This window comes from Oncorhynchus nerka, linkage group LG10, assembly GCF_034236695.1.
Source record: "Oncorhynchus nerka isolate Pitt River linkage group LG10, Oner_Uvic_2.0, whole genome shotgun sequence".
Classification (NCBI taxonomy): Eukaryota; Metazoa; Chordata; class Actinopteri; order Salmoniformes; family Salmonidae; genus Oncorhynchus; species Oncorhynchus nerka.
Genome location: NC_088405.1, coordinates 35,567,814 through 35,588,714, shown reverse-complemented (window position 1 = coordinate 35,588,714; position 20,901 = coordinate 35,567,814). Strand labels below are relative to the sequence as shown.

Below are 20,901 nucleotides of genomic sequence, written 5' to 3'. Positions count from 1 at the left end.
GGGGGATTCTAATGAGCGCCGGTGTCTGTCCCAACCGTTTGAGAAGCCATTTTGAGAACCACTGCTGTACTGTAATGAGTGAATGTGCAGTGGTGTTCACCTTAGGCCCTGGTCCGTCTCTCCATAGTCGTCCAGGTAAGGAGGAGCGTAGAAACAGCCCTTAGTTTTACCAGACAGGAACAGAACCTGGCTCTCTCTCACTCTGGAACACAAAGGATAGCATTATACTTGCACACTCATGAACGTCGGCAAATCTGTCATTTCGTTGTTGTCAAGTAACCATTTCTTTGTGCTCGGGGTGAAATGACCACGCACACTAATGGGGGGGTTTGTCCATCGAAAGAACAATATGCAGAGAAACACTCAACCCTACTGTAAAATATGGTGGTGGATCTTCGATGTTATGGGGATATTTGGCTTCAACTGGTCCTGGGGCCCTTGTTAAGGTTAACGGCATCATGAACTTTACCCAGTACCAGGATTTTTTTTTGCCAAAAACCTAGTTGTCTCTGCCAGGAGGCTGAAACTTGGCCGCAAGTGGATCTTCCAGCAAGACAATAACCCCAAGCACACATCAAAATCCACAACAAAAAAATGTTAATTGGCCACAAAATCAACATTTTGCAATGGCCATCTCTGTCACGGACTTGAATCTCAATGAAAACCTGTGGTTGAATTGAAGAGGGTAGTTCATAAGGATATCAAGGATCTGGAAAGATTCTGTATGGAGGAATGGTCTCAGATCCCTCCCAATGTGTTCAACTCATAAAACATTTTAGAAAAAGGCTCAGTGTCGTTATCCTCGCAAGGAGTGGGTGCTAGAGTACTGAAAACAGAGGATCCAATCATCTTTCAGATGTATTTTTAGTATTACTTGTTAAACAAATTCATTCTCTGAGCAAATGTATAAGTATACAATAACGTGTATAGATTTTTTGGGCATACAATATAGCTCAGGATTATTTACTTTATACAGTCTTTTTCTGCTCATCTTTATCAAGGCATCCAATAATTCCAGACCCCACTGTATACAGGCGCACATTTCAACACACACAGGTCTGTACCTGAGGAAGATGCCTACTCCGGCTCCGCAGGCAAAGGTGTGCGCGGTGCAGGCTCCCACGTCCTCTCCATCTAGCTCTGTCTGGCAGCAGTAGCTCTGTGAACACAGCATGGAACCACACACCAGGCACAGGGTGGGCGCACGGGACTTATCCCCACCCGACTTAGGGCACCTGGGGGGAGAGCATAAACACACAGTTGGGGCCAAATACACTACATGGCCAAAAGGTATGTAGATATCCACTCATTTTGAAGGGGTTCAATCTCCATAGACAAAGACTGGCAATAGAATGGCCTTACTGAAGAGCTCAGTGACTTTCAACGTGGCACAGTCATAGGATGCCACCTTTTCAACAAGTCAGTGAGTCAAATGTCTGCCCGGCTAGAGCTGCCCCCATCAACTATAAGCGCTGTTAATGTGAAGTGGAAATGTATAGGAGCAACAACGGCTCAGCCGCAAAGTGGTAGGTCACACAAGCTCACAGAATGGGACCTCCGTGTGCTGAAGCGCAAGGAAGAACTGTTTGTCGGAAGCTTCATGAAATGGGTTTCCATGGCCGAGCAGCCGCACACACGCCGAAGATCACCATGCGTGATGAATCACGATTAATTTACATGTTAGTCATTTAGCAGCCACTCTTATCCAGTCACTGTACCCCAACTGTACACATTTCCAACTAATCTGTACCCCAGACAATTGACTCAGTACCAGTACCCCTGTATATAGCCTCGATATTTATTGTGTTACTTTTTATTTTATTGTTTACTTTAGTTAATTTAGTAAATATTTCACAGTAAATGTCTACAGCTGTTGTGCATGGGACAAATAAAACTTGACTTATAATCGTGAGAGCATACATTTTTGTATTTTTTCATACTGGTCTCCCATGTGAATCAAACCCACAACCCTGGTGTTGCTCTGCCAACTGAGCCCCACCAGAGGACCAGATTCACCATTTGGCAGTCCGACAGACGAATTTGGGTTTGGCGGATGCCAGGGGAACGCTACCTGCTCCAATGCATAGTGCCAACTGTAAAGTTTGGTGGAGGAGGAAAAATGGTCTGGAGCTGCCCCCATGCACAAAGCGAGGTCTATACAGAAATGGTTTGTCGAGATCAGTGTGGATGAACTTGACTGGGCTGCAGAGCCCTGACCTCAATCCCATCAAACACCTTTGGGATGAATTGGAACGCCGACTGTGAGCCAGACCTAATCACCCAATGTCAGTGCCCGACCTCACTAATGCTCGCGGCTGAATGGAAGCAAATCCCCGCAGCAATGTTCCAACATTTAGTGGAAAGCCTTCCCATAAAATTGGAGGCTGTTATAGCAGCAAAGGGGGGACCAACTCCGTATTAATGCCTATGATATTGGAATGTGGATGTTCAATGAGCAGATGTCCACATCATTTTGCCCATGTAGTGTACATTGGCACCATTGCACATTTCTTAACTTCTTCGAGATAGGGGGCGCTCTTTTAATTTTTGGATAAAAAACGTTCCCGTTTTAAACAAGATATTTTGTCACGAAAAGATGCTCGACTATGCATGTAATTGACAGCTTTGGAAAGAAAAAACTCTGACGTTTCCAAAACTGCAAATATATTATCTGTGAGTGCCCCAGAACTAATGCTACAGGCGAAACCAAGATGAAGTGTCATACAGGAAATGCCCCAGATTCTGAAGGCGCTGTGTTCCAATGTCTCCTTATATGGCTGTGAATGCGCCAGGAATGAGCCTGCCCTTTCTGTCGTTTCTCCAAGGTGTCTGCAGCATTGTGACGTATTTGTAGGCATATCATTGGAAGATTGACCATAAGAGACTACATTTACCAGGTGTCCGCCCGGTGTCCTGTGTCGAAATTATTGCGTAATCTCTAGGTCCATGCGCGTTCCATTTCTTCAGAAGAGAAAGTCAACTGCCACGAAGGATTTATCATCGATAGATATGTGAAAAACACCTTGAAGATTGATTCTAAACATTGTTTGCCATGTTTCTGTCGATATTATGGAGTTAATTTGGAAAAAAGTTTTGTGTTTTAATGATTTAATTTTCGGGTTTTTTCTTACTCAAACGTGATGAAGAAAACGGAGCGATTTGTCAACACAAATAATATTTTTGTAAAAACTGAACATTTGCTATCTAACTGAGAGTCTCCTCATTGAAAACATCTGAAGTTCTTCAAAGGTAAATTAATTTATTTGAATGCTTTTCTGGTTTTTGTGAAAATGTTGCATGCTGAATGCCAGGCATATCAATACTGTTACACAAATGCTTGTTTTGCTATGGTTGAGAAGCATATTTTGAAAATCTGAGATGACAGTGTTGTTAACAAAAGGCTAAGCTTGAGAGCAAATAGATTTATTTCATTTAATTTGCGATTTTCATGAATAGTTAACGTTGCGTTATGGTAATGGGCTTGAGGCTGTAGTCACGATCCCGGATGGCTCGACGCAAGAAGTTAAAAGCCCAATGCAGTCAAAATTCTGTTTTTGCTGTGTTTTATATCATGTTGTAAAACAGCTGATGAAACTAACACTGTTTAACAAAATTATTACAGCAATGTATTTAAACATTACTAGGGCCCAAACTCAAATCAGTGTTTGAGGGGTGCCTTCCACCAACTGCTCTCATTATAGGTTATGGAAGTGATTCAGATTGACGCATAAGGTGTCTATATAGGGAAAAACACACGTTTTAAATAGATTGTTCAAAAGAACAGACATTTCCCACCTTTATTTCACCCCTCAAACACTGATGATTTAGAGCAGTTTGCTGCTGAAGAGTGGGCCAAATTGCCAGTAGAAAAAGGTACAGCAAGCTCAATTATGGCTACAAGATGCATTTGTCGGCAGTTATCTTGGCCAAAGGCTGTGCAACCAAATACTAGCACCAGGGTGCCAATCATTTTGTCTCTGCCATTTCTCTTTATTTTCTAAAATGATTCATTGTCAACTTAAGTTTATAAAAAAATAAAATTGGTTCTGCAATGTCGAAAATCAGTGTGGAGACCAACAGTTTTCAATTTCAACTTATTTGCGAAGAAATAGGGAATTATTTAAGAAAAGTGTGATAAGTCCAATATATTTGACCGCAACTGTATTAGACATTCACTCTAAAAGGTCTTCCATAGGACAGGAAGGAGAGCAATGACATCCAATTGCTCCCGATTGTAATGTTGTAAGGCTATGCTATGACATCTCTGATGTACTAATGACAGTTGTTCGCTGGGCACTCACGTGAAGCTTGATGCTTGGTTTATGAGGGCACTGTAATCATCTGGGAGGTCAATCAGGCTGTTGGACTCCCGAGGGAAACTGAACAGAGGAAGAATTAGTCAGCCCTAGAGCTCTTAACACCATCAACAACAAATTCTGTACAGTTCTTAAAAATAAAAATGAAAAACTTGACCACACCAGTGTTAATTTTGTCAACAATAACTAATGACAAAAAAATATTGGTCAACATATTTTTCCTGACGAAAACTAATGCCGATAACGAGACGCCATGAATGTGTTACGAGAATTCCTTGCGAGAGTTAAGGACATTCAATTCGACATGAGGCTCCCATTCGTCCGTTTTTGTCCAATCATAAGCATGCATGCCTTTGCAGAATGTTTAATGCAATCCTCTCATTGGCATAAGTAACGTCTTTCAGTAGCGCGGTCCGATTGAGCTGATCTGCTCTTCCACACAGCTCCCAGGCGGTCACTTCAGGTCACTCGTCAATCTTCTGACATGATACGCAGAACAATGTTAACTCTGTCTTACTTTCATGTAGGCTATTTTTGCTTTGATCATATCAGCACTATTTTCCTATGTGTGCTTTTACTCATCTGCTTTGTTGCGTTCCGCAAATACGCATGCAGTTTTTTCCTGATTGGACCCATGAATGCTACAGTATGCGCTGAATATTAGGAGTAAAGTAACATTTCTGGCAATGTTGGAAAGCTCAGAATTTCCCCTCTAAGGGAATCAGAGGCGTGGTCAATCCTCTGCAACTGGATCCTGGACTCCTGATGGAACGCCCCCAGGTGGTGAGGGTAGGCAAAAACACATCTGCCACGGTGACCCTCAACACGGGGGCCCCTCAGGAGTGTGTGCATATATCCCTATCCTGTAGTCCCTGTTCAACCATGACTGCGTGGCTGTGCACGACTCCAACACTACTATCAGCAAGACATTGAGGGAGAGTCCACGAGTGGATCGCGGGCTACGGGAAAAAGCAGGCCGAACACGCCCCCATTAACATCGACGGGGCTGTAGTGGAGCGGTTCGAGAGCTTCAAGATCCTCGGTGTCCACATCACTAAGGAGCTATCATGGTCCAAACATACCAAGACAGTCGTGAAGAAGGCACGACAACGCCCCTTTCCCGTCGGGAGGTTGAAAAGATTTGTCATAGGCCCTCAGATCTTCAAAAAGTTATACAGCTGCACCACAGAGTATCTTGACTGGCTGCATCACCGCTTGGTATGGCAAGTGCTTGGGTAGTGGGGACGTCCCAGTATGTCACTGGGGCCTATCCAGAACCTCTATAGCAGGCGGTGTCAGAGGAAGGCCCTAAACATTTTACAAAGACTCCAGACACCCAAGTCATATACGGTTCTCTCTGCTACCACACGGCAAGTGGTACCGATGTACCAAGTCTGGAACCAACAGGACCCTGAACAGCTTCTACACCCAAGCCATACGCCTCCTAAATAGTTAACCAAATAGCTACTCAGACTAACTCATCACATACACTGCTGCTACTGTTTACCATCCGCCACTTTATTCCGGGCTGCAGTATTTGAACATATCTAAATTGTACCCCTGCACATCAACTCGGTACCGGTACTCCTTGTATACAGCCAAGTTATCTATTATTACGTGTTTAACTTTTATATTATTTCTCCATTTTCTTTCTCTGTACAGTTTTTTTTTTTTTTTTACAAAGCATGTAAAGAATAACATTTTATTTTGATTTGATCTTCTCCTCTAGCATAAACTGAAAATGGCAGGCGTCCAACATGTAGATATCACTCTGCCATTTCCTGGTTACTTAAAATTCTACACTGCAAGAAAACAAGCACTCGAGAGTGTAGAGAATCACTGCACAACCTAAAATCGCAGTAAAATATATTCAATAAATAAATATATATTTTCAGCTGTTTGAAGCTGGTGGATAAAACGAAAAAGTAAAGACTCCAGGGCGAATCTCCACCATGTTGCCGGAATATGGGTTGTTATTCGCCTAGCTTCCTCAAGGGGAAGCAAAGTTAAACATATTACCTTTAATGTGCATATGATGGAAGTTAAAAAGGTGAATATTTATTTCATGAAATAAAATGCATTGACTAATATGCGACTAACACTACACAGATTGTCCAGCGTTTTAGTCGACTCTTAACCTAATAAGTCTGAAATGACTGAAATGTATTTTAGTAAAAGGCAAACAAAAATAGGTGCCAAAATTAACACTGTACCACACAAAATAATTTATACCAATATCCAACCTAAGTAGTCAGTCTTCAACCCATCATATCACAGTAAAATAGCAGCACTGACCTCACGAGAACACCACCTTCCTGGAGGGTCTGTCGTACACCTGGGTGAGAGCACCACCTACAGGACAGGAGGACACAATGCTAAATGAAATAAACTTTTCCCCCATCAGAGTGTGACTATGACAGAGTATATCAATCAGTCATTCAGCTGGCACTTCTGAACCATTCAGAGGATACAAGAGGAGAAAAGACAGGTTACTGGCGCGCAACAAGAGAGAGCGAAAGAGACTCTTACCCGTACAGTAAGGGCTCCAGTAGCTCCTTTTGACTGTGGTAAAGCTGAAGCAGGTTGGAGGGCAGACTGAGGTATCCACACAGTACCTCCCACTGACCAGGACACAGAGCTAGAAGAAACACAGAGCGTGAACATCAACAGCAAGGCTCTGTTTGAGACACACATACACTTGAATATAAGTGTAAGGTTGTGCCTATCATGGAATAACCACAATCAAGGCAAATAACCAGTCACTGTTCGAACTGCAAAATTAAGGCACGCACTAATTGTCTCTCTTCTCTCCCCTCTCCTCTCTGCCGCTGTAGCAGTTGCCCACTTGTGTTGTGTTGCCTAGCAACCGGAGTAAACAATCTATCACGCAGTGGTCATGCCTTTGGGTCACGGATACAGACTTGGCTCTCGATTCAATCCATACAGCCGAAGTTCAATGATGTAGCGCGATTTAAATTTAAAGGCAATGTTCCCCGCATTCAAGGTAAATGCTGCATGTCAATCGGAAATGACATTTAAGCGCGCTATAGAGCTGAACTTTGGCGATATGGATTGACTCGAGAACATTGATTTCGACTTCGGTTTTTATAACCTTGACGATTCGCTTTCGCGTATAAAATGTCCCACACTCACCAAGCAGACAGAGTGGTGATTCAGGTCAGATTTCAGCATCTTTTTAACACCTTTACAAACCAGAGAATAATTCCTACTGTAGCTGGTACAGATAATACTGCCTACAGCATCAAAGGGAGGGCATTTCTGAAGGAGAGAGATTACGTTGGGAGGAGATGGAGACAGTTGGATATCTAGACAGATTATCATTCTTTTACACTACTGCCATTGTGTCAAATATTTGCAGCTCTTTTCTTCATGGTCTTCACCCATTATTATCAGTTACACGATTATACAATTACCGTGCCAGCCCTGTGTGTGTGCGTATCCAAGTTGTAGTTACCATGCAGCTCTGGGGGCGTAGGAACCCCGTTAAGGTGGTGGAAGAAGAGTGCAGCTCCTCTCAGGTAGGGCAGGATGCCAGTCTTCACGCAACGCCACAGGTGCCAACCAGAGGCCACCTCAGGCAGGGAACTGTCACCACACACACACACAGACAATTAGAAAATCACACTCACAGCATGGTTCAAGCACAACGCGCGCATTACTGCGACAATACTGGGGGAAAAGCCGGCTGCTTAGTGGATAGGGTAGATGAGAGTGTCGTCTGGGGGGGGTTCACGGCAACGTGTCATATCTACAGAGTCAGTGTCGCCTCACCTGCCCAGGTGTGTTCTGAGGGTGTTGTAGAGAGCGCAGATGTCCTCCTCCTCCTCCCTCTCTGCTCCCCCACTCTCCTGCTCCATGGTCACCTCCTCTGTTGACACACACACAACGTTTGTTTGGTCCTTTCTCTACGCCGTACAAACACGTTTCATGTTTAACAGCGGTTAACTTCGACGACTCGTAAGAACCCTCTCCTCAACTATCCAAAAGGTAAGATTTTAGCTGGGGTTGAGAGAACTTTAAGATCCATGCAGACATTTCCACACACACACACAGTCCAGGTGTAGGGTGCTCGCTCTCCTTACCTGGGCCTGACGTGAGCAGCATCTGGACCATGTGAGCCACAGTGATGAGGTGGAAGAAGTGCAGCTGGACAGCGTCCACGCTCAGCCCTGAAGAGTCCTGGGAGTGGACCGACCCGTAGGACAGAACCACACTCACCTGAGAGAGGGATCGGTGTTGACTTAACATTTATACACCCAAATCACATTTTATTGCTCACATACACATGTTTAGCAGATGTTATTGCGGGTGTAGCGAAATGCTTGTGTTCCTAGCTCCAACAGTGCAGTAATATGTAACAATTTACAACGACACACACAATTTCAAAAAAATATATAATTCCACTAAGAAATATATAAATATCAGAAGGAGCAATGTAGGAGTGGCATTGACTAAAATATAGTAGAATATAATACAGCATATACATATGAAATGAGTATAGCAGTATGTAAACATTATTAATGTTTTATGGTCAGTCAACAATTGGTTTGCGTATGATCTGGGAGCCCAGAGATATGATATACCACTTGGAATGTACAGTACCAGTCAAAAGTTATGACACGCCATAATATGGACTTGTCTTTTACCAAATAGGGCTATCTTCTGTATACCACCTTTCCCTTGTCACAACACAACTGATTGGCTCAAACGTATTAAGGAAATAAATTCCACTAATTAACATGGCACACCTGTTAATTGAAATGCATTCCAGGTAACTACCTCATGAAGCTGGTTGAGAGAATGCCATGCGTGTGCAAAGCTGTCGTCAAGGCCATTCCAGTGTTTTATTTGCTATATTGCATTTACTTTGCCACCATGGCCTTTTACCTCCCTTATCTCACCTCATTTGCTCACATCGTATATAGACTTGTTTCTACTGTATTATTGACTATATGTTTGTTTTACTCCATGTGTAACTGTGGTGTTGTTGTATGTGTCAAACTGCTTTGCTTTATCTTGGCCAGGTCGCAATTGTAAATGAGAACTTGTTCTCAACTTGCCTACCTGGTTAAATAAAGGTGAAATAAAATCAAATAAAAAAATTGTTTAAAAAGGCAAAGGGAGGCTACTTTGAAGAATCTAAAATATATTTGGATTTGTTTAAAACATTTTTGGTTACTACATGATTCCATGTGTTATTTCATAGTTTTGGTGTCTTCACTATTATTCCACAATGTAGAAAATAGTCAAAATAATGAAAAACCCTTGAATGAGTATGTGTGTCCAAACTTTTGGCTGGTTCTGTAGGTGTGATGGACGGGGACTCACCAGAAGGTGCAACATGTCTATGTCCAGGATACAGGGAGAGGTCTCCACCTGGGGGTCTGGAATCAATGCTACACAAAACACACACATACCATCAATAAAAAAAACTATACAACTCAAATGCCTAGAACAAAAAAAATCCTCAACAAATGCAACATTAACCTCTTAGAACTACCCCCTACTTTCCTCAATTTCCACCTGAAGACATACACATATCTAACAGCCTGTAGCTCAGGCACAGAACCAAGGATATGCATATTCTTGGTACCATTTGAAAGAAAACACTCTGACGTTTGTGTAAATGTGAATTGAATGTAGGAGAATATAACACAATAGATCTGGTTTAGATAATACAATGAAAAAAACCATACGTTTTTTATTTTTTATATCATCTTTAAAATGAACAAGATAAAACAAACATTCAGATAGGATGATGGGGACAATTTCAGTGAAAAACACAAGAGGGCAACAGTACTTGTGCAAAGTTTCAGAATGATAACTTCCAAAATGAGTGTGCTACATGACATTTATCATGAAGTCACCCAGGTGTCCCACACAAGTAGCCCAAATGAACCCAAGTGGCCAAATTGGTGAAGGTATACATTTGGAAACAAATAGCTATATACAAATGTCAAAATGGTATTCTAACACACACACCCCCCCCCAAAAAAATGGAAAAAAAATATATATACATTTACAAAATAATATGGGTAACTATTTACACACTTTCAATATTTGGAAGACCCTCAGTCCTCTATCAAATCAAATTTATTTATATAGCCCTTCGTACATCAGCTAATATCGCAAAGTGCTGTACAGAAACCCAGACTAAAAGACCAAACAGCAAGCAATGCAGGTGTAGAAGCACGGTGGCTAGGAAAAACTCCCTAGAAAGGCCAAACCCTAGGAAGAAACCTAGAGAGGAACCAAGCTATGGAGGGGTGGCCAGTCCTCTTCTGGCTGTGCCGGGTGGAGATTATAACAGAACATGGCTGAGATTTTCAAACATTCATAGATGACCAGCAGGGTCAAATAATAATAATCACAGCAGAGGATGCAACAGGATAGCACCTCAAGAGTAAATATGAACAGTTTAGGGTTCCATAGCCGCAGGCAGAACAGTTGAAACTGGAACAGCAGCAAGGCCAGGTGGACTGGGGACAGCAAGGAGTCTTCATGCCAGGTAGTCCTGACGCATGGTCCTAGGGCTCAGGTCCTCCGAGAGAGAGAAAGAGAGAATTAGAGAGAGCATACTTTAATTCACACAGGACACCGGATAAGACAGAAGAAATACTCCAGATATAACAAACTGACCCGAGCCCCCCGACACAAACTACTGCAGCATAAATACTGGAGGCTGAGACAGGAGGGGTCAGGAGACACTGTGGCCCCACCCGATGAGACCCCCGGACAGGGCCAAACAGAAAGCATATAACCCCACCCACTTTGCCAAAGCTCTACACAATATTGTGCTGCTGATGCCAGGTGCCATAGCAGTCTCTTTCTGCTGTAAAGCAGAGGGTCACCAAGCATGTGGTGCAGGTGATGGGGGACTTCATTTTGCAAAGAACACAGCGACACCTCCATGCTGTGCCCTTTTAGCCCTGAGGCACATCCATGCCTGCAGAAATACATTTGGGCAGATGAACACCACTTGTGGCAAGAGCTGGATGAACCAGCTTCAGTGGGGGGTGGAAACCTTGGCCCTGGGGGCTGCCATTTGGAGTCAGTGTCACTGTGAAAGAAAATGTTCAGTTAGAATAGTTTCACATATGAGCCCTGTATCAACAGGTATAATAAACAGATTTTATATATATATATATATATATCTATATGAGTACAGGGAACATAAGGTTGAATATATTATTATGACCTGCTAGATCTACTGTCTCTATTATATTATGACAGACCAGCTAGATCTACTGTCTTTATTAAATTACAACAGACCAGCTGTCTCTACTGTCTCCATTTCACTTCGGCCATTGTTGTGGGCCTGCCCTCCCCTCAAATAGGCTATTTCATGTGGGTTGGGGTGGGGCGGCAGACACACGCATCCCACATTTCATGACATTACATGTTTATATATTGCTTCTAAAATAAATTTAAAAAATCAAATAATATTTTATATTATTAATTTCAAACAAGGGCATTAGCATGATAAGAACTTACCAGTCCAAAACGATGTCCTCTCCCGTTCAAAATCGCTAAATGAATCGTCCTACAACAATCCGTCTCACGTTCCCAATCAATTTATTCAAAAATTGTGTGTACATCTGTATCTCTAGACTTAGATTTAGCTTTCCCTGACTTAGTCGCCATAATGATTGATATATAAACAGCTGAATATGCGAAACAACGCTGTGCGTAATATGTGTTTCTCCTTCCGGTATGAAACTTCAATAGCGAATTACTCTCTTTACACTGGAGCATACTACATGGGTTGGTCTTGCAACACATAAACATGACCTATTGCCGGTTACCTCAGCTCATTGGCTATCTACCCAGCAAGATTTCAAGACGATCAGTGGTCATTGGGTTAAAATACAGTCAATCAACGAAACAGCGGGCAAATCATTGGTGCACAATGATGTCATGACTTGTTGTCTTCAAATCGGTTTCTTTCAGTCAATACGTCCCGCGAAATGACCCATCAGGTTTGATTGTGTTACAAACAAACCAGTTGATTGCAGTGAAACCAAACATGACTGGAAAAGTGACGTTCTGTGTGGGTTATTTACCTGGAATGTGTCGTCGAAAATGGAATGAGACGGAATTCACGACACAAGCGGTTCACAAAATGTTTCGTGTTAGGCTATATATTTTATCAAACAAAAGATCATTCATTGTGTAACAATGAGCATTGAAATTGCAAACAGACGAAGATCGTCAAAGGTAAACTATTTATTTTAATGCAGTTTGTCATTATGTTACGCCTGTGCTGGTTGAATCTTTATTTTTATTTTTATGGGGCTCTATATGCTCAGATAATCGCATCGTATTCCTTCGCAGTAAATCATTTTTTAAATCTGACAACGCAGTTGGATTATCAAGATTCTAGGCTTTCGATACATGTGAGACACTTGTATTTTCATGAATGTTTAATATGACTATTTATGTAGCGATCACCGTATGTTGTACAATTTCAGCCCGCTACCGGGTTCCGTGCTCAGAGAGGTTAACACAACATGTGAATTTGAATTCAGGCACTGAAAAGACCAGCCTACTGGTCCTACAGGTGCCCGTTGACAGTGTCTGTCCTACCTGCTACCAGTCTGATGTAGTGGCCCTGCACGGAGGGCTGAGAGGCTGCAGTCCAACACGCTGAGCCAAACCTGGCCAGGGAGCTCAGGCAGTCATCCTGCACACACAAACACCGGTGTCAAATATGTCTCGGCACCTCTCCACATAACACAACAACCTAGAAGTCCACTGACTCATAGGTCAGAAGGAGAGGTTATAGTCGTTTACCTGTCTGCAAGGTAAACTTCCAAATAAAGGCTTATCCTCATCCACCAACAGTCGCTCTGCAAAATGAAAGAAGAAAAAAAAGTCAGTCAGTTGAACATCACAGCGAGAGAAACGATTGTTGTGTTTGGACATCTGTGGGCCATTCTCAGCAACATATTAACTGACCCATTAAATAATGAAGACTTGACTAGGGCTGTAGCGGTCATGACATTTTGTCAGCCGGTTATTGTCACGCAAAAGACTGCCGGTCCAACGGTAATTTACCGTTAATTAACATAAAACGGTTTAGCATCTCCAGGCCTCCATGCATACAAGCCACTTTGAAACATCTACATTATTTTATTAAATCCATTTACACCATCACAATAATTCCATGATTTATTTTAGTCAGGCCTAAAGATACATTATGATATGAAGAGAATGTATTGAGTTGGCCTACTGTAGGTGTATGTTATCTGGCTATGCTCTATGCCCTAGGCTTGTTCATTTAGCTGACAAGATATGATACTTGTAAGCATGCCATCATTTAATTTTATCAGATTTTACAGTACGAAGAATATAATTGAACTTAGCTGAATAAAATATAAATTATATTTTCCCATTACAGCACGAGTGCGCATATGAAGTGGCTATGTTGAGCGTAAAAGTGATCATTGGAAACAGGTCCTATACGCTTTAGTAGTGAATGATACAAACCTCAGAATGTCTTAGAAATCAAAACGTATATGGGCTGCATGGTGCGACTACAGTCTATTGAGGATTTGAGCAAGTAGCCATAAAAAGCCTGCGCTCCGTTCCTTGCCTCAGGCTGCACAGCTGTTCTCTCATCAAGTGGTCATATTTTCACCCATCAGACTATTCAAAATGTATCTGGTCTTCACTAATATGTCAAATGAGTTTAGTAGTAAAATAACGATTTAAAAATGGGCAGCAACAGGGACAGGGGACACACAAAAGATGCCATCTGTATGCACTCAAACAGCCTAGTCAGTGAATGGAGGCTGAGCCCTTTCCCAACGGTCTGTTTTGTAGGCTACTTTGGTTGTAGAGCGGATCACGTGCTAAATATGAGCAGCTGAGAAATAAACAAACACTTCATTCAGTCCATGCATCAACCACTGTTTGAGGAGCATGCTCTCGCTGCCAGACAGGTGATCTTCTGCCAAAACCCTGTCCGCCGTGGGCTCTCCAATCTTGTTCCTGCAGCTAACACAGTGCTTAATTATGGAAATCTGTTCATCAACATGTTTTTGCAACTAAACATATTTCACTAAACTCTTGACAGCCCGTCTGCGTGCTCAACAAAGGAATATAGGAGATTATTAGGCTATTCAAAATAAAATACAAATTCACTAATTGTAGGCAGCCCATCACAATCAATCAATAGCATGGCCAAGGGATGTAGGTTCTCACCCAGACTCATGGATATACATGTTGGAGCGTAAGGTAACCAGTCCATCCAGTATGCACAACACAGTTCACACTCACCTGCCCTAACTCAAATGTCTTTACTTTTGGAGTATAGGCTAGACTAATTATATACCAAAGACATCTTAAAATCAGTTTTGTTTTATGTTTTCCTTCCATGCATAATATGCAGTAGGCAATGTATTATATCATGTATTGTATCACAATCATTTTAATTTAGGGTTTTTTCGGGCTTGGGCTCATAAGCATTTTGATTGAATCGTTACCGTAGAAAGTGCTGTCCATTTCGTTGTGTTAGGCTTTAAAACAGCATCCACCACAACCATGTTTTACACTGTTTTAAAAGTATGATAGACCTACTGTTCTGATGATAAGTGTTTAACAATAGAGCCCTGAGTACCAGACCATTAGGACCTGATGGTAACAATAGAGCCCTGAGTACCAGGCCATTAAGACCTGATGGTAACAATAGAGCCCTGAGTACCAGGCCATTAGGACCTGATGGTAACAATAGAGCCCTGAGTACCAGGCCATTAGGACCTGATGGTAACAATAGAGCCCTGAGTACCAGGCCATTAGGACCTGACGGTAACAATAGAGCCCTGAGTACCAGGCCATTAGGATCTGACGGTAACAATAGAGCCCTGAGTACCAGGCCATTAGGATCTGACGGTAACAATAGAGCCCTGAGTACCAGGCCATTAGGACCTGACGATAACAATAGAGCCCTGAGTACCAGACCATTAGGACCTGACAGTAACAATAGAGCCCTGGGTACCAGGCCATTAGGACCTGAGGTAACAATAGAGCCCTGGGTACCAGGCCATTAGGACCAGACGGTAACAATAGAGCCCTGAGTACCAGGCCATTAGGACCAGACGGTAACAATAGAGCCCTGAGTACCAGGCCATTAGGACCAGACGGTAACAATAGAGCCCTGAGTACCAGGCCATTAGGGACGGTAACAGACGGTACCTGGCGTCCCTCACGAGCCCTGCGGAGTCAATCCACCTTCCGGCCACCTGAAACCCCACCTCTTTAAGGAATACCTAGGATAGGATAAAGTAATCCTTCTCCCCCTCCCCCCCTTAAAAGACCTGAGATGCACCAAAGTGGCCATGTCATAAGGTGAAAGCACCAATTTGTAAGTCGCTGGGTAACAATAGAAATTACTTAAATGTAAATGTACCAGGCCATTAGGACCTGATGGTAACAATAGAGGCTTGAGTACCAGACCATTAGGACCTGATGGTAGTTAGCAAGTTGGGTACTACCAAAGCATGTCCAGAGTGCATTAAAGAAGATTACCATGACTCAAAAGTCATGTGGAATTTTACTCATGACTGCCGGTAAGTCACCACAACAGCCCTAGACTTAACTCAATCCCACATGTGCACCTTTGACATGGGTTTTATATCACTTTAAACTATGTTGGTTCTTTAATTCTTGTCAATCATCTTATTTTTCTGTCTGTGTGTGTGTCTGTATTACCGATAGACTGGATGGTGTAGGCACAGCTGCCCCAGCACATGATGGGCACGCGGGGGTCCTGTTCGTTGGGGTGCACCTTAAGGCCAACTTTGTAGGTCGCCGTCCCAAACGTCGTCAGCATCTCCTTTATGGTGCTGGAGTAAGGACTCCTGAAGAGACGGGTAAGTGAACAACATCAAAAATCAGAGGAAGTCAATCAAACTAACCCAAAGATGTCTTGGTTTACTCCAAAAAGTATCTCTCGCTCATAAAATGGGTCAGTCATGAGCATTCACTTACATGGGTGTGTAGTCTATTCTAAAATTCTCAGTGGCAGGGCACTGCTCTTCAACAGTCTCTTCAACAGCGTCAACACCTACACACACACAGGTTAGTGACATAACGTGAACGCATAGACACATTTTGTCGTATATCACTTCAGAAACACCCATCTCAATGCTGATATACAGTGACCTCTAATGTGTTACATTGAACATATGAATGTGTCGTGCTATGATGAGAATGATCTGCGTGGGAAAGAACTCACCGACGGGCTGGAGTTTCCTGTGGGCAGAATGCATGGCCTTGATCTGCTGACCACTGATCTTTAGCCACTGACCCAGACCAGGCTGCTCACAACTGGAGAGAGGAAAGAGAAGGCGACTGGTCAGTGGACTCACACTTATGGAGAAGCATACAAACATGGGCTGGCCATTGCTTCTTAATTTGGCATGCTAATAACAAGGCTGCTGGTATACACAGAGTATACAAAACACTAGGAACACCTTAATATTGCATTGCACCCCCCTTCGCCCTCAGAACAGCCTCAATTCGTCGGGGGCATGGACTCTACAAGGTGTCAAAAGCGTTCCACAGGGATGCTGGCCCATGTTGACTCCAATACTTCCCACAGCTGTGTCAAGTTGACTAGATGTCCTTTGGGTGATGGACCAGTCTTGATACACACAGGAAACTGTTGAGCGTGAAAAACCCAGCAGCGGTGCAGTTCTTGACACAAACTGGTGCACCTGGCACCTACTACCATACCCTGTTCAAAGGAACTAAAATATTTTGTCTTGCCCATTCACCCTCTAAAAATGTCTCACACACACACAATCCATGTCTCAACTCTCCGAAGGCTTAAAAAATATTCTTTAACCTGTCTCCTCCCCTTCATCTAGATTGATTGAAGTGGATTTAACAAGTTACATTAATAAGAGATCATAGCTTTCACCTGGATTCCCCTGGGTTCATCTACATCATGGAAAGAGCAGGTGTTCCTAATGTTTTGTACATGCATCAGAACCATTCTTTGAATAATATTTATTTATTTAACCAGGTAAGTCATTCAGAGCATAATTTATTTAACAATAATGACCTGAATTGTATTAAAAAAAAACATACATTTGCTAGCATGGTCTTTTCTCTTGAAACATTTCTCAGAGTTCTCTATGTGAAAGTGTAAAAGGTCTGAATGACCTCTGTGTAGTCGTGGAGGTGACGACTGAGCGTTAGTGCCGAGTGAGCCTTGACCTCGCGTGAGAGGAGTGGTACTGTTGACGTCAGAACTCTTGAAGGGAATTAACTGGGGGGTGGACTGGTTGGAGGTGAATGAGAGGCGGGAGACCAGAGCGGATTCCTCTCGTGACAACCACTAATCAGTGTGGGGGTCACGGTGACCCTGTACCAGTCGAGTGTGGTTTCCTGCATCCCAGTAGTCTTAAGCGGAATCCTCTCGTCCCCTTCATCTGCACCGATCTGAAGGAACTGGACGGGTGAAAGCAAACTCCCATTGAGAATATTCACTATCTGCATTCACATATCCATCATTTTCAGATGGGCTCAGGTAAAGGAAAAGAAACCAAATTAACACGTGTGTGTGTCTGTAGCGGAGTTGGCGCTTGCAACGTTAGGATGGAGGGTTCGATTCCCGGGGTCACCCGTAAGTTAAATGTTGGCAGCATGACCAAGTCGCTTTGGGTAAAAGCGACGGATAAAAGGCATATATTATTATGATAGTGTGTGATTGGGTACCTGTTGGAGCCCTTGGTGCCGGGGAGCAGCGGAATGACGGTGTTACTGAGGCACTCGCACAGCGGACATAGGAACTCCCCGTTCCCCACATCGTAGCTGGTGTGGACGCGCAGTCTCTGCTGACGCCGCTGCTCCTTGGCCTGCACCGCCTCAAAATACCTGCACACACACGACAACTATTGAGTTATAAACCCAAACAACAGTCAACTCCACAGGCCCACTGAATCCTCAAGATCCAAACGCTCCCTTTTACACAACCCCCTGTATGTGTCCTACTGCCCTGCCCCAGCGCTATAGGCCCAGGTTGTTGTAGAACCCCGAGTCTGGCTCACCTCTGCCAACAGTGAGAGTGCATGATGTGGCCACAGCTGCCTGTGTGCGTGCCAAACGACAGGTCAGGGTGCATGAAGAGAGGGTCGTAATGCTCTGGAAAACACAGGCAGGTAAGTCAAGCAATGCTAGTATATTATTCACAGACAAAACACAAAGATGATACATCCTCTGATGAAGTTGCCTCTTGACACTGATCTAAGGTCAGTTTAACACCCCCAATAGTTAAGATTAGGACTTGAGGGAAGGTAAGCTGATCCTAGATCTGTACCTAAGGGCAAATTCTACCCATCTTTGTGCCCTCCAGTCTCTCTCTCACCGGGGTCGTGAGGCGGTCTCTTGCGGTTCTTGGACATGACGGTGGAGCGCTGGACGAAGGCAGCCAGCACCATGGCCTTGCTGTCAGCCCTGATCTCCTGCTCCTCCTGGCACAGGATACACGTCACCACCTGCCTCTTCTCCCTGGGACGAGACCTCCTGGGACCCACACACACCAGGGCTGCGTCTGATGAAGTGGGGCTGCAGGAGACGGGGGGGGGGGGGGGGGGGGACAGCTTATAGAGCTTGATTGAGTGTAGAGTAGGGATTGGGTGGTGAAATACAAGTGTGTTTGCGTGGTGGTGTGTGTGTGTGTGTGTGCGTTGTCAGTACCTGTGCTCCAGTGAGGTAGAGGTGGAGGCATACAGCTCCTCTAGACTCTGCTGGAAGAGCTCCTTGTTCTCGTTGATAAAGTGTCTCTGCATCTCTGACATCTGGGCCATGATCTTCTCCCTGCGCAGGCGAGCCATCTCCGCCTTCCTCTTCCTCTCCGCCTTGTCCTTGTCACACACCATCTGCAGGAAGGGAAGACACAGACGCGGTATATTTGTCTATTAAATTCACGAGAAACCAAATAAAATTCCATCTAGGTGCATCTCCTCTTAGATGTGCCTGACCCACCTCTTCCTGACCGTGGCTCCCGCTGGCGGTCACAGTATAGGTGGAGGCAGTCAGCTCCCGCATCGTCTTAATGCTGGCCACCATCTGCACAGTGACACAATACTATTACCTCGTCAAAAAGTGAGACATCAATATAAACACGAGAACATATCTTCCTATTTTGTTTGACATAAGTAAATTTGGATATGCATGTGTCTCGAGGGACCACTAGTTGCACGCTGTCCTATGCTGCCTCCTGGTGGCCATGGCATGTACAATATTGCAGTGAACCAACTGAAACACTTGGGTAAGGTGTCTTCTATGAGAGTTGCATTGGTAGGGAGGTTGTAATAATGTTGACCCACCTTGAGGATCCAGCGGATCATGTCCTTGTGGACCTCCAGGTGAGGGGCGTTCTGTAGGTTCTCCAAGAGGGCCAGGACACTGGCTGTGTTACTGGGGGCTTCCCCTGGACCTAGGACACAGTTAAATACACAAGTTAAAAAAGTAATGGAAATCAAACTAATGTTGCCCCCCCAAAAAAAAAACCTGAATACCTGCACAGTGTCACGTTTGAATGACCCAGATTATTTTGAGCAACATTTCTAAGATTTTTATTTTTCAGCTCTCCTCTCTCAGTTTCAGAGTGAGCGAGAGTTAGCAAAACAGGTCCTGAATTTCAGGCTAAAGATAACTCTGACTGGTTCCCAGGCTAAGAGGGACTGACTCACGGGAGATTTTGAGGGTGAAGTTGAAAGAGACGTCGTGGTCTTCACTGCTGTTCTTCAACTGCTGCTGTTCCTCCAGCAGACCCATACCTATTAGGTGGAGCACCTGGAGAGAGAGAGACACACACACACACGTTATGGACAGAGAGGCAGGCCTCTAATGTGCCTACAAATTAGCATAGTACGACACTGGAACACACACACTTTCCCTAACACGCGCGAGCGCACGCACAGTGCGGTCCTGGTCTCCCTCACCCTCTGCAGCATGGACTCTGACCAGTGCCCTCCACTGGGCTCCACAGCCCACTGCAGCACGGCTCCCAGCATCCCCAGCAGCACATCACACTGCAGAATGTTCACCAGGCTGGCAAACAGCGGGGAGAACGGGGGCAGCATCGGAGGAGGCAGGGCTACAACAAACGGATTACTTGATAGACAGCTGAAAGACCACAACCAATCACCACAATAGTTACATAATCAATTCCATTTAAAGACGTGCTTCACGTATATAAAGGAGAGGGTTTCTCTGAGACTCTTTACCCATGTCCTCTCCATTCTGTCGCTTCAGCTTTCTCTGGGCTTCCTCTGCCTTGGACTGGTCAGCTCGGGAGTAGTGGTGGAAGTAGAGGTTGAACTGCTTGGCACACTCTGGCCTGAGCTCATACAGCCCTCTGCCTGTCACGCCAGGCTTCCTGTGGGCAAAAAAGGACACGAGTGATCAACATCTCACACAAACTAGACCCAATGGGCGCATACATATCAAATTGTCTGATCTTTATTCAGCCAAGGCATCAGGAACAAACTCTTTCACATTAACAATCTGGGTGGTCAGTTTAAACTTCATGTAAGAAACTAGAGAAAGC

General features: G+C 44.0%; 1 protein-coding gene across 6 annotated transcripts in view; it reads right to left on the bottom strand.

Annotated features, from left to right (window-relative positions):
• Positions 1–20,901, bottom strand: part of ubr2 (ubiquitin protein ligase E3 component n-recognin 2) — a 44,732-nt gene that overhangs the window by 1,922 nt on the left and 21,909 nt on the right. For 5 of the 6 annotated variants that reach the window (XM_029669707.2, XM_029669705.2, XM_029669710.2 and 2 more), the window contains 23 exons: positions 20,579–20,730; positions 20,294–20,448; positions 20,042–20,144; positions 19,676–19,785; positions 19,332–19,415; positions 19,044–19,225; positions 18,712–18,911; positions 18,395–18,488; positions 18,063–18,221; positions 16,576–16,667; positions 16,329–16,404; positions 16,050–16,198; positions 13,131–13,186; positions 12,924–13,020; positions 9,666–9,733; positions 8,420–8,555; positions 8,109–8,205; positions 7,792–7,922; positions 6,846–6,954; positions 6,612–6,668; positions 4,302–4,379; positions 1,065–1,235; positions 101–202 (listed from right to left, as the gene is read on the bottom strand). In XM_029669707.2, the coding sequence (XP_029525567.1) occupies positions 101–202; positions 1,065–1,235; positions 4,302–4,379; positions 6,612–6,668; positions 6,846–6,954; positions 7,792–7,922; positions 8,109–8,205; positions 8,420–8,555; positions 9,666–9,733; positions 12,924–13,020; positions 13,131–13,186; positions 16,050–16,198; positions 16,329–16,404; positions 16,576–16,667; positions 18,063–18,221; positions 18,395–18,488; positions 18,712–18,911; positions 19,044–19,225; positions 19,332–19,415; positions 19,676–19,785; positions 20,042–20,144; positions 20,294–20,448; positions 20,579–20,730 (2,658 nt within the window). Of the gene's footprint in view, positions 1–100; positions 203–1,064; positions 1,236–4,301; positions 4,380–6,611; positions 6,669–6,845; positions 6,955–7,791; positions 7,923–8,108; positions 8,206–8,419; positions 8,556–9,665; positions 9,734–9,999; positions 11,398–12,923; positions 13,021–13,130; positions 13,187–16,049; positions 16,199–16,328; positions 16,405–16,575; positions 16,668–18,062; positions 18,222–18,394; positions 18,489–18,711; positions 18,912–19,043; positions 19,226–19,331; positions 19,416–19,675; positions 19,786–20,041; positions 20,145–20,293; positions 20,449–20,578; positions 20,731–20,901 lie in introns of those variants that run through there. The other variant, XM_065023262.1, reaches the window with a different exon arrangement.